Source organism: Takifugu rubripes, chromosome 1 (genome assembly GCF_901000725.2).
Source record: "Takifugu rubripes chromosome 1, fTakRub1.2, whole genome shotgun sequence".
Lineage (NCBI taxonomy): Eukaryota > Metazoa > Chordata > Actinopteri > Tetraodontiformes > Tetraodontidae > Takifugu > Takifugu rubripes.
This window is the reverse complement of record NC_042285.1, coordinates 12,016,199-12,032,214: the sequence shown is the minus strand read 5'-3', so window position 1 is coordinate 12,032,214 and position 16,016 is coordinate 12,016,199. Positions and strand designations below refer to the sequence as shown.

The following is a 16,016-nucleotide window of genomic DNA, read 5'->3' as shown; positions in this document are numbered from 1 at the left end:
GGGATTTTATCTAAAGCCTCTTTTCTAATGTCATTTTGGCCCATGAAAGCACTAAATCTCTTATAAAAGCCTAAGGTTACTTAAGTATTATGCATGTTGTAACTGCAGCTGATTGAATGTTAATATTTTGGGCTGTTCAGTATGTACTCGCTGATGCAGGCTTTTTACAGATGCAGCATTATGTTTTGAACCTTGTGTAACCAAAGATGCACCTTTTACTATTCATAATAATGCTCTTAATTAAGTCTAGAAGGTAATATTTCTCTCTCACCATTGCCTTCCGGGGTCATGGGGAGGGTACACAATGGGCGAAGGTGGGCTCCACCCCTGGATGAGTCAGCAGTTCATCACAGAATGTTTTTAGACCACACGTGGTGTCATTTGCCTCATGTTGACCTTCCTACGTGGGTGAAATGATAGTCACTCTATTGTTATGCACATGTACCTTTTGCTTAGACTCAAAAAAGATTGCTGCTGTTGTTCATGTCAGACTTGAGTTTTCATTTGCACTGGTCACTTTTAAAGCTCTTATCGGTCCCCCCCCAGTTATGTTAGTGAAGAGTTGACCCCAATATGAGCCTTTGAGCATGGTTGTTTCTAAGCTGAGTTTGAAGCAAGGTGACTGGGTATTTGGGGTCAGGACCCCTCAACTTTAGCAGCCTGCCAGAGGAGATAAGGCTGGCGAACTCAGTGAATTCTTTGTAGTCTCTTCTTAAAATCCACTTTTACTGACGAGCTTTTGACTTATAGACAGAGTTCAAGTGTGGTCAACATTTAGAAAAACTTCACTTCCAAGTCCACACAGACCAACTAATACAGACCCATTACCACTGATCTCTTCCATGCACGCCTGGATAGGAAATACAGGTTGGAAACTTTCGTGCACCAAAGCTGGAATTGTCTACAGTTTCCGTTCTGTTACTATGACGTCATTAGATACAAAGACTTCCAAAACAAATGTTTTTATCTGGCAGATATCATGAGAAGGAACATTATTTAAACATGTTTTAAAGTGAGTAGTTTATTCCATCTTAATTCCATCTGTTCCTGTGTTTGATGGTCAAAATAGAATCTGCATTGTTAGTGTGAGTGAATTTGATTTTATAATGTCACAAACAAAGAGTAAAATCTTAAAAAATGAGTCTGATTCCATGAATTGATAAAGCAGATGATCAAATTTTAACTGACAAAGTGAGGCCAGATGACAAAGTGGGGCCTATTACCCAATTATTACCCAACTCCTGATAAAGTACATAATGTACGTTCTTACTTTTCGATGTTCTGAAAAGATTAAACTGGTATTATATAATAAAAAAATATGAACTAAATAACAAGAAGAAAGCTAGGTGACTTGCTCTTTTATAAAATACTTTCAGCATCAATACAAGGTCAAATAAGCTGTAAAAGAGATGCGCAGCCTGGTTTGATTGACAGCTGCAGGAGCAGAAAGACAAGTAACTGACAGCAAAGCAAGATTTCCTGATAGTAATAAAAACATTAATTTCCAAACGTGGTCCATCACTTAAAATACAACAGCATGATTGGGTTAGTATTTTACAGTACTGGGTAAAATTCAAAGCTAATTAACTAATGGCAATACTGGAATATGGAAATGTTATAATATTTATTTTAAAATGACATTCAGTGACTGGTGTATAATGTTCACCAAATTTCAGAACCAATGCGTTATTTTTATTCCTAAAAGTTAGCTTGATATTCTAATATATTATTGTAATGGATTATTTCTTAAAACTCTTTGTTTGTTCATCAGCATGTTTGCTTTTTCTACTGTAACTTCAAAGATTCTACGGTCTTTTCAGGTTTTCTTTCAACTACTGAAATGAAAAATCTGCAGTTTTTCATGTTTTTTTTTCGCCCTACCTGTTTGTCATAATTTTTTCTAGCACAGACGTGCACGGCTCGCACAACCCAGCACATACGGGTTTCTTTGTAGATAATCCAAGTGCTTGGCTGGATGATAGTATGAAAAGGCCACCCATCTCAAAGGATTCCAGGCCCCTTTCACAATGTGACTTTTTTATTATTACAAGTTGCATTTAGTGTCAGACTTGAGTTATTTCTCAATACAGTGCTCTTCCAAGATCTAATGGGCAATTATCTGCAGAGAAGTTAATGGGTGTCCCATTTCACAAAGTCCCCAGTTATTTATGTCAATGAGCGCCATTGTGTGGAAACGTGGCAGGCTCGTGCTAACCGCTCGCCTTGTTTAGATTTTCTCTATGGAATCCCACACCCATTGTAAGCCAGAACTAACCACAGGATCTGTGTGCGTGTGCATGTGTCTGAATGTGTGTTATCCACGTGCATCCACTCTTAAGATTTACAATACTCAACTGCAAGTTTATGTCAGCCTATAGACCAAAGTGAGATATATAGTACAGAAATGCAAAGACATGATGAGTGTCCAGACTCATGCACACAATTGCCCCAGTATGCATGGACCAATATAAAGACACACACACACACACACACACACACACACATACCTAAGTAACACAAAATACACAGACACAGTCATAGAAGCAGACACATGTAGCTAGAGACGCAGCCACACATGCAGTTATGCCCCATTCATGCACACAGATCCAAGGACCCACCAACAGAATCAACCCCCACAGTCTCAGGCTCGGTGACATCATGGCTTGGATGACAGCACGTCTTCCAGCCTTATTAGTCTGATTGTAGGTGGCTCCGCCACAGCGATTTATGGGTAAATATCCATAGTCCCTCTCTGCTGGGTTGATTTATGAGCTATGTTTTGCTGCTTTTAGTCCTGAGACCACAGGGCGTGGGAGGGGGAATCCTATACAAATAACGTTGTTAAAGTGGAGACAGCGAGCCATGGGGAGAAGGCAGCCACCCTCTCACTCTGTCATCACCCAAAGATGCTGAAAACTTTTGATTGGACAGTAAAATGAGGAAGCACCAAAATAAAACCCTCTCTTTCCATCATCTTTTTGTTCTCACTTCCTGTAAACAATGACCCATTAAAGTAACAACTTTTCACCAGTGTTTCTTTTGGCTGTGCACTCTTTCTTTCCATTTTCATTCCTTCCATTTCTTATTGATGTAATAAATCTGTCTTTTTGTTATTCCTTGCCATTTGTTTTTATTTTCTCTTGTCTTTCGTCTCAGTAGTGTTTAAGTTTTTAAGGGCCTATTAATTCTAGCTAACGCCACAGTGGAAAGTGTGTTAGCATAAGAAAGTAAAAAAGAAGAATAACGTGCTTTTCACATCACCCTTCCCTAATGTTGTTTTCTCACAATGTGCACTATATGTAGTGGTTGCTGTTCAAATTGTTTAAATAAGGGATTTTTGATAATAAAAGCTATTGTTGTTATTGTTATCAGTATGAGTAATATGAAGGTACATTTTCTAGAGAAAGTTAGTTTAAAAATTGCAGGAGTGAATTCAGTTGAGGAGAAGCAGCATTTCTCTTCTTGTGAGCTCAATACAGTATGAAAAGATTCATCAAAAAAGAAAGGAAAACTGAGGACTGTTTCCTTCAGCTCCATTTACATTTTTTTTGTATGCAGGGGTCCAAAAATGCACCAATGCTGGTGGTCTAATACAATGCAGTAAAAACGGAACTAGTCTGCCCTTTTGCAGCAGCTGATTCTCCAGTGATATTTAGCATCGTAACAAACATTCAAGACATGTGGTGTTCTTTTGAGGGACTTTATTATTTGATCGTTGCCACTCAATTAAACAGCAACATTTCCGTGTGTGCTGTAATGTGGATGCTTCGTAACGAGCCTGAGAGGCTTACAAATGCACATTTGGTTTCCCCAGGAAGGCAGGCAGCCCAGGAGCCTAGCCTCAGCACGCCGAAAGGCCACCAGCAAAATGCTGAGAGCCCTTGAGGAGGATTTAAGGTGTTTGAGACTAAGGAGTTGCTGTACATGGATGCATGAGTTGTGTGGGTAATTGTGTTTCAGATATAATTAGAAAAGATCCTTGAGATTGATAGGAGCTGGGGCAACCTGCTGTGGCTCCTCAGCGGTGCATGCTGAGTGCTTTCATCTCCTCAAGCTTCAGACCCAGAAATTGACACATTATTTTTATTGATGCGGAAAGCAAGATTGTACAGAGGGGCACACAAGAGAGTCACGAGAAATGATGGGGGTTTTCGCTGTGCATCCTCTCTGAGCACGTTTGACATTTCTGATAGCAGTGAGTAATGTTACCCTATTCAACTTTGTGGGCCAATTACAGCGAAAAGTGAGGTGGCAGAGATGTGTCTGCCCACACTGAAAACATGGAGTCACCAGCACCATACACACATGCGCTCCTTCTTCGAGTTTCTAATAATACCCAGAGTTATTCTAAAAGTCATCATCTGCTTAAGGCTTCATGACTGAAACAGTTTGTGTCACCACAATTTAGGCGTGTGGGTTGTTTCTCTTAAATAATAAAAGGCATTTTTCAGGCAGATGGAAAAAACAGACCAGGGTTTTGAGTTCATGCGAAGTATGAAGGGAAATTCTCGAAATGCCTGTTCGTACGGCAAATCCTCCAAATGATGCAGGTTTAAATGCTAAGTGTTGCACAAGCTGGAATAGATTGGAGAAAACAAACAAGCGGAGCAACAGTTGCACCTGCTGGTCTCCATCCATCCTTTCCCCTCATCTGCATAACTGCTTCCCCTCCTCTGAACCTTTTTCTGTCATCTCCCGTCGATCATTTTCTTCAGGCTACTGTGCCTATAACGAGCCTTTCCTCTAACCACCCCCCACGACTCCCTCCTCTCCCGTCCTTTTTTTCTCTACTCTACTGTGCAGAATTGGAGAAGCTTATCGCCTAGCAACAACAATTAAAGTACAACAAGTCAGCGGAGGTAGCTGCCACCATCAGAATAAGCTTCACAAACCTTACTGTGACCGACGGATTTACGCTAGAGGAGAGGGAAAGAGTTAGGCAGGGACGGGGGTCACGGAGCTAAAGACCAGAAGTTGGACGTACAAACAAATTCAGTTTCAAAGAAGGCAAAAAAAAGGACGGGGGCTCGTGGAGTCACTTTTGTTAACTGTCTTCATTTGGCTGGACGCGACAGGTATGTGGGTCTGCTGGAACCGGTGGATGCAACATTCTGCCTGTGCTGTGGTGTTTTTGCTGCTATTGCATTGTTTTATAGTTCTGCCTGTAGCTGAGTCAGAAGTTACACACCTTAACTAGATATGTGCACTTTACAGTCAGGAGGGAATGCTTGGGCACGTATTGACACATCACACATGCAAACACTCACACGTATATGCGCAGGCACACAAACACTGTAACCTATGTCAGAAAATAAGTCTTATCATTCATGATGCGAAGGATGGAGGGAACAATTTTTAGTCGCTTCACATCGAAGCATTTTATTCAGTAATAATGTCAAGCAACAATTTATGTTCATTTAATTTTCATCAAATTGTCTGACATAATACAATCTAAAATCTAACGCAGAGGATTTCAGCGTCTGCTTTTTTCAGCATGATGCTGATGTGATGTGTTAGTGATGCGTTCTGTGGGCGCAGGTGGACGGAGGTGAAAGGGTGCTCGTGACAGTCTGCACGAACATTGTGATGGATGCTTATTAGAGGATGATGTACACAAGGAGAACTGTCCTCCAGGTCCCCTTGTGTACAGAGCGCTTACTTGACGACTAATCTTTAGCGTAACTGATGTATCGTTTAAAGACCGATCTGCACAGAAAACATGAATATACAAACACACACAGGATATGAGGCATGATGAAGCCACCCACAGACCAACAGGAATCCCTTTATGGTCATGTTACGCATTTATTTCAACATGACTGTATCAAAAAAACAATTTCTAATGATATGGATACTGCGGGACTGCTGCGAAGTGTTTAAGATCAATACTGCGCTGACAGCATTTGGTTTCAGCATCCCATAATAATCTAACAGTATGTCGAAGTGATGACACCAGAATCTGACTCTCAACCATTATCGCTTTTGGGAGCTTTAATGCAAACTGATGAATGCGTAACCAAGCAACTGCTAACGGGCTGTTTCTTAAAGTGAAATTATATGTCAGTATTGATTCATTTAATGTGTTTTTTCCCCAGAAAATAATAAGTAACTGAGGTCAAAAGGGTTTAAAATTGACTGGGAAATTCATGAAACATACTCTTGAGACATAAAATAAGCATTTCAGTCAAATGCTTCTGGTTCTTCAGGTTCTCAGTGTGGCTCAGAGTGTGTTAATAGAAGGCACTACCAACCTATTTTCAGAGCGGTACTTCACAGCACCTCTGGCTGCTGCAAGGTCAAAGGTCAGCTGCCCTGTCTCATTTTCACATGTAGAATTGTGTTATAGAGAGGTGAATAAGCTGCAATTACAATGTCTGCACTGCACAGACAAGAAAGACAAGACATTGCTTTAAAACACACACACACACACATTTTGGATGTCATTAGAATTATTGTATATTTTTGTGTTGTATTCCTGTGTGCATGGATGTTCTTTGCTTTTCTCCATCATGATTTTACTGTGGAGCAAAGCCGGCAGACATTGTTTTTATTTTCTAGAGTTTAGTTTTCACCCTTTTGACTACAGCATAGGGATTTTAAATCCACTGTGTCTGCCTCATTTTTATTTTACTTCCTCGTCATACAGATATTTACAGAAACCATTTCCGATGCTTACAATTATCAAACTCATGTATCTAATTGCAGCTAGGCGGGCTTTATTATTTAAACTGGGTCTCAGAGTGTGGCACAGATCATGTGGTACTTGTTAACCTAAATGTAAAAGTTGAGATCAATCATAGAGTTGACATAATTGTGATATGTAGGTTACTTCATCCCAGTAAACCAAAGTTAGATTGATTAGGTTCATTTACTTCCTAATGCCTCAATTCAGGGCAATTTCATCTGGTTGAGTACTTTTGTACTTACTACTTATAGCTTTAGGCATTTTGTCTATCTGGTGTCATCTCACAAATTGGATTAGTGTGTTGGAGAGCTCAGGTGACTTTAATTTAATATAAAAGAAGAGAACTATATTGTGTATACTGAGCATATTCTTTAAAACACATTCTAAGCATGTTTTAAACATTTTTCCTTGTCCTTTCCCCAGAGTCTGGGCTCAGCTGACCGAAAAGAGAATCAGCATAAAAAGTAAGTTCATTCGCTACACTTGCATGTGTCTCCTTCTCATTTCTACTGGCAAGATTGGATTCACCATCTAAAAAGAGCTAAAGACGCAGAAGCCTGGATGATCATTTACACACACTTACATAAGCTAGAAGAAGAAGTGCAGCACTATGTTTGTTTGGGGTTAAAGTGAGTTAGACTGTGGAAATGCTATTTCAAAACCTTCCTCTTTTACCACCTTTTTCTGGTTTATTGTCCTGTCAGAACACCCAGTTGTGTCCATGACCCAGCCTTCTTGAGAACATTAATTTTCCTAAAGAATTTGGAAATAATCCAGCATCTTTCTTATATTATTTACTTTCCTCAAAGCACAAGTTCCATTCGCAGCTGCTCCCACTTCTATGCTTCACTGTAGCTGCTGTGTCTTTTGCTTTAAAGTAATGCTTTCTAGTTGGCTATTGCCATTTCTGACCAATATTTTCCTCATTGTGGTAATTTATCCATATTTTTAATAAATGAAGTGCATCCATTCATTATGGTTACCACCTTTTGATGCTGGGTCAAAGACAAACAGACGGGGTACATATGTCGATTCTGGTGCAGGAATGAATGATGGTGTGCTGTGGTGTCCGAGGCTAGGGGATGCTGCACATAGTAAGGTATTTATGTCAAATGTCCAGGAAAATGTAACGTGATTAGACTTATTTATTTATTTATGTTACAAGCCATGTAATTGGTCTCATAAGGGAATTACTTTGGTGTGGGGTGGTAGTGTAGGTTTTTACCTTTTAAGCTTCTGTTTCAAACAATTTAATGAAATTGCAAAAAAAGATCACAATAAAAAAGAAAAATTTTACACAGGTTTTAATTTGTTTGTTTGTTTTAGCTATTATTAAGAGCGGCTATTATTAAGCAGTCTGGCACATTCAGTGGCGGGTCATCTATCGGCCGCCTTCAGTGGCGACGTACATCACTTGATCCCCCTCCTAATAAGACCACTCTAATATTACGCCACAATTAAAGAAGCCAACAGTACTATAGAAAATGCAATATAACAAGGCGTGGCGTTACAAAGAGGCATTTTGCATATTGAGGGTGAATTCCATTTTTCCTAAAGCAAGAAACCCAGTTAAGACAAATTCAGACCTCTACAATACAGACAGAGAGATCAATTAGTGTCCCATGGCTCTGCGTCAGGCTGGAGGAGCATGTGTGAGTTTCCAATATGTCTGAAACTGCATGTGAAGGAGGAGGGAGAGAAATATTAATTGTTTATGGTCTTGAAATCTGGGAAAGATGTCGTCAAAGAAGCTGTTGTGGAGTAGCTGGTGATGACGCGAATGTCTCCATGTGCTGGCCTTCTCCGTGCACTTGCTGCGTCTAAGATGTGCATGAAATGTGCAGATCGCCATGTGATATTTTAGTTCTTGGGTATAACAGCCAATCAGAGGACAGAAACATGCTGACGTTATTGTGAGCTGGCTAGTTGGGCCGGTGAGGCGAATTCAAGATCTGGTTGGTTAAAGAAAATGTCACATTGCTGATAAACAGTAGCTTAGCTGACATGATACCGCTGATGATTATTCATGATTAGTCTTTTTACTTGTAAATGTTGGTCATTGCTTCTGATAGTGTGTAGCCCAACAGAGGAGGCCTTGCTTGCCCTGACACAGCCTATGTTCAGTCACCTGACATCCTAAAATCCATAAAATTTTATGCAGAAACAGTTGCAACAAAGTTATAGTCTACGATCTAATCAGTCCTGTCAGAAATGTTTGGGAGCGATAAGCAAATGACTTTAACCAGAGCCTGCAGGCAGGTGTTAAGTTGGCCGCAACACCTGCCTGAAAACAATACGTTTGAACCCTGGGGAACGATGAGCAGTACTGTGGCAAGGAAATACAATCCAATTTAAACGAGACAAGCAGAGAAAACCGTTGTTTTGTTTTTTTCTGGTTATTTTACAATTAAACCCAGAAAATGTTCAGAGGGTGTGTTCAGCAGAAAGGCACGCATATGTATAATGCACATGTATACATTAGGCTTTGCTTCATTTGCTTCCAAATAGAATTAATCTCACTGCTAGCATACTAGTTTCAGTCTCAGCTGTAGCATTGTATGCAGTCATTGCTTTAATCAAGCAATGATGTTTTATTAATAAAGCTCAGCAAGCAGCTTAGGCAGTCCTTAAATTAGCATTTCAAACATACAATTTCTTTTGCACCAAAATCGAGGCATTCAAAAGCACATCAGCTGATGACAAGGAAAGATGTATGTGCACCACTTTTCACATGGAGAGTGAGCTGGATAATTATATGAACATACATACAGAAATACAGCAGAGTGCAGGCAGATTGTTTAGTGATATTTTATCCCCTAGAGGCTCAATCCAAGACAAACTTTAACAGTATGATAATAAGGACTGAGGGTTTTCACTGTCTGACTGATGTGAAATGCATTCCTTCATTTTTCCACCCTTTTTTTTTCTTTCCACCTCATTTTGTTTCCAGGGTTTTGAAATCCCTGTGTAAATACATATTGAGGAGTATTTACAATAGTGGTAATGGTGGTAGAAGAGGGAGCTCAGTCAGTGGGCCGGACCAGACAGACACTGGCTGACTATTTGCACAGTGGATCTACTGTAGTGTGTGTGCATCTGTGCACACATGCTCTCAACTGTAATTGCACCCATACTGTTGATCCAGTATATGTTTTATATTAAGTGTACACTTGTGTCCATTTATCCTCATCTGCGTGCATTTTGGTGTTTGTGTTTGTGTTCATGTGTGTCTATATGTGGGGGTGTAGTGGCTTATTTCATGTGGCCAGCCTGCAGTGATGTTGGGTTTTTCTGAGAGCCAAGTGCACTGCCAGACTGAATAACTGAGCAGCGGGCAGACACGGCCATTATTTTGGTAAGGCATCATGGCAATGGAATCATTTGTACTTGTGTGAGTAACAGCCGTTGCCGAACAACCATATTTTTGCCAACTACTTTAAACTCTGACAACCCCTGAGTTCACTTCTGTTGTCTGGAAAAAATGCATTTAAACACACTGGAAAGACAACAGCAGATGTCATTCTAGCATGCACTCTGTGCCCTGCAAATTCTTTAAGTCAGCAGAAGCTGGTAGCCATGGACATATCAATTGTAGACAAACAAGTGCTTCTGGTTCCTACAAGTGCGAGCAGTCCTTCATAAACCATAGGTGTTTCTTAATAAATTAGGAAGTCTTCTCTTTTTACCTTTTGGTAATTGGTGCAACTGTAGCAGAATTGCTGGCAGCTAATATCAGTTACTGAGGGTAAAATATCCGTTTCCACGTAACAACATTCCAGCTTCATGTTGTGTGTAGGATATGATCAGAACTATTTCATACTCACAGAAACAACCTCAATCTCATCTGCTTTCTCAAAATGTGAAGATAACCTGTCTGCAATGTAACCTGTGCACGTCCACTGTTTCCCAAGTCTCTGAAGTTATTTGTTTTAAACAGAAGGGCTTTGGAAGGCTTACTCTAATATTGTTTCGCCTAATAAGAATGAAAATGCAAAATAAGACTCAAACAAACCTTTGTCTCCTAGAGGTTTCCCTAATTCCCGTTAATGAATCCCCTGAGCATGCTGACTAATGTCTGGAATCTAGATGCCATGCCTCAAATGTAGGTTAATATGGGAACTGAGTTGCTGTGTGCATGTGTGTCTAAACTAAAGTCACCACTGCTGAGGAACATACGTTGTGTAGACCCCTAAATAATCCCATAATAACTCAAACTTTGCAAAGAGATGTGTAACTCTGGCTGGGACACATGCATGTCTTACCGTACTTTGACTCGATTTACAGTGGAAGAGGTGGTAAGCATTCAGTGTTGGCTGTTTGAAAAACACACTGATGGGTTTAACAATGAGACTGAGATTGCATTGTTTGTCTCCACACTGTGGGCTATTAAATTACACAGATCAGATTCCTGAAATCACATTCACAAGATATCCCACCTAAGCTAAAACAATTGGAAAGCGAAAGCTGTGGTGTAGCTTGCGTCGCCCTGTCCCTCCACTTTTCTAATGGTTGCAATCATCTTGAGCTTCAGCCTTGTGCACATTACATCAAGCTATAAGTGGGCAGAGAGGGAATGGTATCAAACCCCATGCCACAGACAAACAGCCAAAGTGGGGGGAAAAGGTGCCAGAATCATAGTTATGTGCCTATTCTGCAGAAACCTGAAGCGATAGTACAAATGCTAAAAGAGACTTATAAAGGAGAGATGCAGGAAGGAAAGAGCTCAGTTGGAACTATCTAATTGAAAAATGTTCATAAGGGGATCATTCTTTTGATACGGTCCATTATTAGATCATTAACAGTGAGGAAATTATTGTTTACTTGTCATTTACCTAATTTCTTGCTCTTTGCATGTCATCAATATCAATCAACTTTTTGCCGTGTGCAGTTGAAATTTCTTTTTTTTTACATGCCTTTATCAACACGCACAAAGTCTCCACAGATCATCAGTCTTCTCATTTCATCTCATCGGATGTCATTGATTGCACTTTGCAAACCCCGATAATGAAACTGTATCACAACAATATGTTAGCCTGAATAAATATCAGTCAGCCTTTTGGTGAGGCTGCAGTCCAAGTGAAATCCAAGCAGCTTGCACTATGTAGAGAGACGTATGCACAGACATGGGTTTGGATGAAGATGGTGAGTGGAAAACAAGGCTTTCTTTGAGCACATTTTAATTAGCAATATTCATGGCTTGGCTCTGTTCTTTTATGATTGGACCACTGAAAGACTTTTTGTTTGCATAATGAAACACATTGAGGGGCGTGTTCCTGAATCAACCCTGGGGTGCGTGCATGCAATTGTGCACATAACCATCCATGTGTGCTTGCATTTATTTCAATCACATGTATCTGTTATATGGTTGGGTGCCCACATTCCGTTCAGCTGATTGGGGTTCCATTGGCAGGGCTAAGAAGCCGTAACAGAGATGAGAGGGCAGAGACAGAGATGAAGAAAATCTCGGTGCGTTATTTTCCCTCATTTCCAAAATAGTTGTTTTAGGTAGGCAGCCATTGCCCATAATTGCTGAAGCAGGGTCAGATATTTGCCTGTCCTGCTCATGATTTAGTGCAGTGTCTGCGCCTGAAATTTCTGAAATGAGAGCCGTGGTTGAGGGCAGCCCGACCTCAGACAGACCACATATGTTGGGTAGTGCATAGTGATCTGTCTGGTTTAGTGGTATCCCTTTATAAATACATATCACACAAAACCATAAGATCCAAGACATTTTGCAAAGTGTGTTTATCATACCATTTTTAATCTATCAAATATAAGAATCTCATGGAAACTGGGCTATAAACACATTTTTAAGGTCACTTAAATTATACTGATTACTATGTACTATGTTAATACTATGTTGATAAGTACTAAATGATTTTATGACAGTCCTGATGATCAGAAAGTGTTTAATCCAGACGTTAATCCAGAACAGATGACAATGACAGTTTAACTAATTGCAACACCGCGATACCATTAAAACAGCATTTGGAAGATAGCTAGTGTCTAAAATACAACAGTTGAACATTGTTTATGATGCAAATAAGCCTCATTCTGCAGTTTATTGTTTTTCCCTTTTTGTGCCTGGTGGCTTTTTACTAGAATTCCGTGTGGTCATAAATCTGTTCTCAAATGGCAGTGGGTTAGAAGCTATGACTCGGGTCAAAGTGCACAGCCAGTGGCTTTGTTTAGTGTGAGCAAGAACAATTAGTCCTTTTGCAGAATTTATTCTGCACATGAATACCTCTGAGCAGTTAATTCCTGCCATGGCAACACAACAGAGGGACACTGGGTGAGCAAGCATGGTGTATTTTATGTCTGATGGAGTCATAGCTGATTCAAAAAATCGACTATTCACTCTCATTTCCACACTACCACATTGATAATATCAGTATCTAGAGATGAGTTATATTTACATTAAGTTATACATACTGATGTCTCGTTATCATGTTTGTGTTCTCGGCTTCTCCTTTAACAAATTTGGACATTAATCTGTATATCAACATGTACATTCCTCCTAATAGTTGTAGCGCTAAAACCCCTGAATGTCAACCTTGTGGTGTGGGTACAGAGAAAGTCAGCATCTGGAAACCATGAATGTCTTTACACAATGTTTGCCAATCCGTCAGATGTTTCGATGTTTCTCTTCTTAAGTGGAGCTGACAAAAGTCATCAGGATTCATCCTTTGGGCACCAGGGATATCAATACTGAAATTCACGGTAATCCCTGGAAAGGCCTTTGAAAAAGCAAATCTTTTATCAAAACGAAATGTTTGACTCAGAGTGGCGCCAGATGAAAAGGCTGCGAATCACCAAATGTGGCAGGAATCATTGCAAATCATCACATCAGGGTCTCAAAATGTTAAGGGTTCGACTCTTCCAAGGGACTGACAGTGCCATCTTCTGAAGATTTATAGGGAAATTAAAGTCATAATTTGGAAGGATGCATGAGCAAAGCTCTGTCTATAGCTGCAGTTCATTATGCACACATGTTGCACAGCTTTGCATTGTTAACTATATTTTTATCCTTCCTGAGTGTTAAAATTGACTCGAGAGCCTTTGTGGCTCCTGGATTAAATTGAAAAGGAATTAACACATACAGATGTGGAACCAGAGTGGAAATGTATGTTTTTAATACAGTCAGACATACTGTAACTCCAACAGCTCCAACACCTTCCTGGAGACGGTGTGGTCTAAAACCCTTATTAATGGTGTTGGCTGTAGATTTTTGACGATGTAATGCTGCGGCTTTTTCGTCATTTGCCTAGAAGCGTCTTGTACCTCAGTTCCAAAAAGAAACACCACCTAAATGTTGCGGTCAACACCTGGAAATGGAGAAAATATGATGATGAGAGCGGGATATGCTGAGGGGCCCTCCGAGGGGATTGTGTCGCCGCTGTGATGATGTTATCAGTGACAGCTGCGTGAGGGCGGAGCCACGTCTGAACCTCTCAGGCAGCCAAGAGGCAGCCAGAAGCCCTCAGCAGAGACCCACCTGCTTCACATGTCCATTTTGCCACTAAACCCCTCAAAGGGATTCCCTGAGTCCTCCTCTCTGTCCATTGGCCCCCAGCACTTTGAAGTGCTGATCCTATGTGTTTTCGTGGCACTGAAGTCATTATCCTATGGCCATGTCATGTCATAGTTCTCATCCAAATGTTTGTTTGAAGTTGTACAGGGAACACTTAATGTAACTATGGGCCACAAGCCAACATAATAGTGTTGTATAAACAAAGGCAATTATTAGGAGCCATTGATGATCCGGCCTAATCACGCCATCTGTTAATGAAATGGAATTTCTCATACTTCTCCCTTTACATGAATCCTGCTGTTTATGTTAAGGGACATTAGCATCATTGCTTGGCAGTAGCTGAAATGCACAGGGCAGTGCTGCTAATTTAATTAAAACAGCTCTTAACTCAGTCGAACTTCATGCCATCAATTAGAGGTTGCGCTGCCATCAGAATAAAATCCCACACCCCGTTTGTATGATTCATACAGGAAAATATGTCTCTTTGTCTCCGAGGTCAACCAGCACTTTGGAGAAGCTGGCGCAGAGTTAGGAAACAGTAGTTGAGCGTGTTGGACTGGGAACGACGGCAGCAGCGGAGGGGGGTATTTATTAGATAAGCCCTACAGCATGAGGTCACTTTGAATGAAAACGTGTGTTTTCATCTCAGCTTATGAAAACATCTTTATGATAAAACAGCTGCCTTTTGCACACACACGAATCAGAAGATTTCAACATGGACGAAACATGTCTAAGTACATTTTCTCTCTTCGTGCAGTTTTCTGATTTATACCATTTTAATGTATTTTATTTCACTATTGACACTTCTGCCATACAAAAGTTCAGAAGGAAAATGTATTTTATCCACCATTTGACCTAAGTGAACTGCAGATGATATGCTTTATCGGAGCACGTTTAGCTAAATTTGAAATTCATCTCACACCATTTCCCTTAAATGCATATTCAGTTTGAACTTCAGGTGATAGCTGAGACCTTGTGTGCATTTTCATCCATCCTGGTCCATGAAATTCTTATGTAATCTTGTCATATCTGACGCATCTCACAGGAGTGAGTGAAAGCGAATGCAAGGTTTGTTTGCAATTTGCAGTGGGTAAGCCTCAGTTCTGCAGTATATCACCCAACAGCCCTGATGATGACAAGTGAAAACCACAAAGTCCTACTATTTATCTATCTTTCATGTCCATGGCCAGAACTGCTTCACTGGAGTTGATACAAATATATGATCTTGAATAGATCTTGGGAAATTCCGCTATTTTCTCTATCTCTGATAGAGAATATTGCTGCGTTTATAGTATCAGCTGCTGCTGTTGCAGCGGTATTGCAGTGCAAAGTGACTTGGTGTGGAATGGAAGAATGGTTTTAATTTGGATAAAATGTTGGAGTAGAACATTAGCAGCCAGCAAGTAGCAGAGATTAGAATGTGTGTGACGTTCTTTCAGTGGGGCTCAAATCCATGTTGGCAACAATATCATATCGTGTATCAACTTGTGAGAATTGTACAAAACTGCATCTTCTGGCATGTGAAAACGTGTGTTTTTGACTGTAGTGTCAGGGACCAACAACAATCTGAAAGGTTCTTTGTGTGGAATGGCAAATTGAATCTTCTTCTAATTCTAATTCTTCTTCTCTCTTCAAGGCCAGAGTCAGGAATTTCCAGATTTACTCATCGTCTGTCCCTCAAAGAGCGTGGTGCAAAAGCAGAAAAGCCGTCCTCGGATCGGCCTCTGTCCTACAGGAGACGATCTCTAAGTGTGGACTGGTAAGACCACAAGATCACATTGTTTGCTTTTGTTTTTTTCA

At 40.3% G+C, this 16,016-nt stretch overlaps 1 protein-coding gene across 6 annotated transcripts in view; it reads left to right on the top strand.

The window, feature by feature from the left end:
- Positions 1-16,016, top strand: part of ankfn1b (ankyrin repeat and fibronectin type III domain containing 1b) — a 92,100-nt gene that overhangs the window by 48,261 nt on the left and 27,823 nt on the right. For 5 of the 6 annotated variants that reach the window (XM_003961297.3, XM_029847265.1, XM_029847267.1 and 2 more), the window contains 2 exons: positions 7,109-7,149; positions 15,853-15,975. In XM_003961297.3, coding sequence (XP_003961346.3) covers positions 7,109-7,149; positions 15,853-15,975 — 164 coding nt within the window. Of the gene's footprint in view, positions 1-4,887; positions 5,076-7,108; positions 7,150-15,852; positions 15,976-16,016 lie in introns of those variants that run through there. The other variant, XM_029847275.1, reaches the window with a different exon arrangement.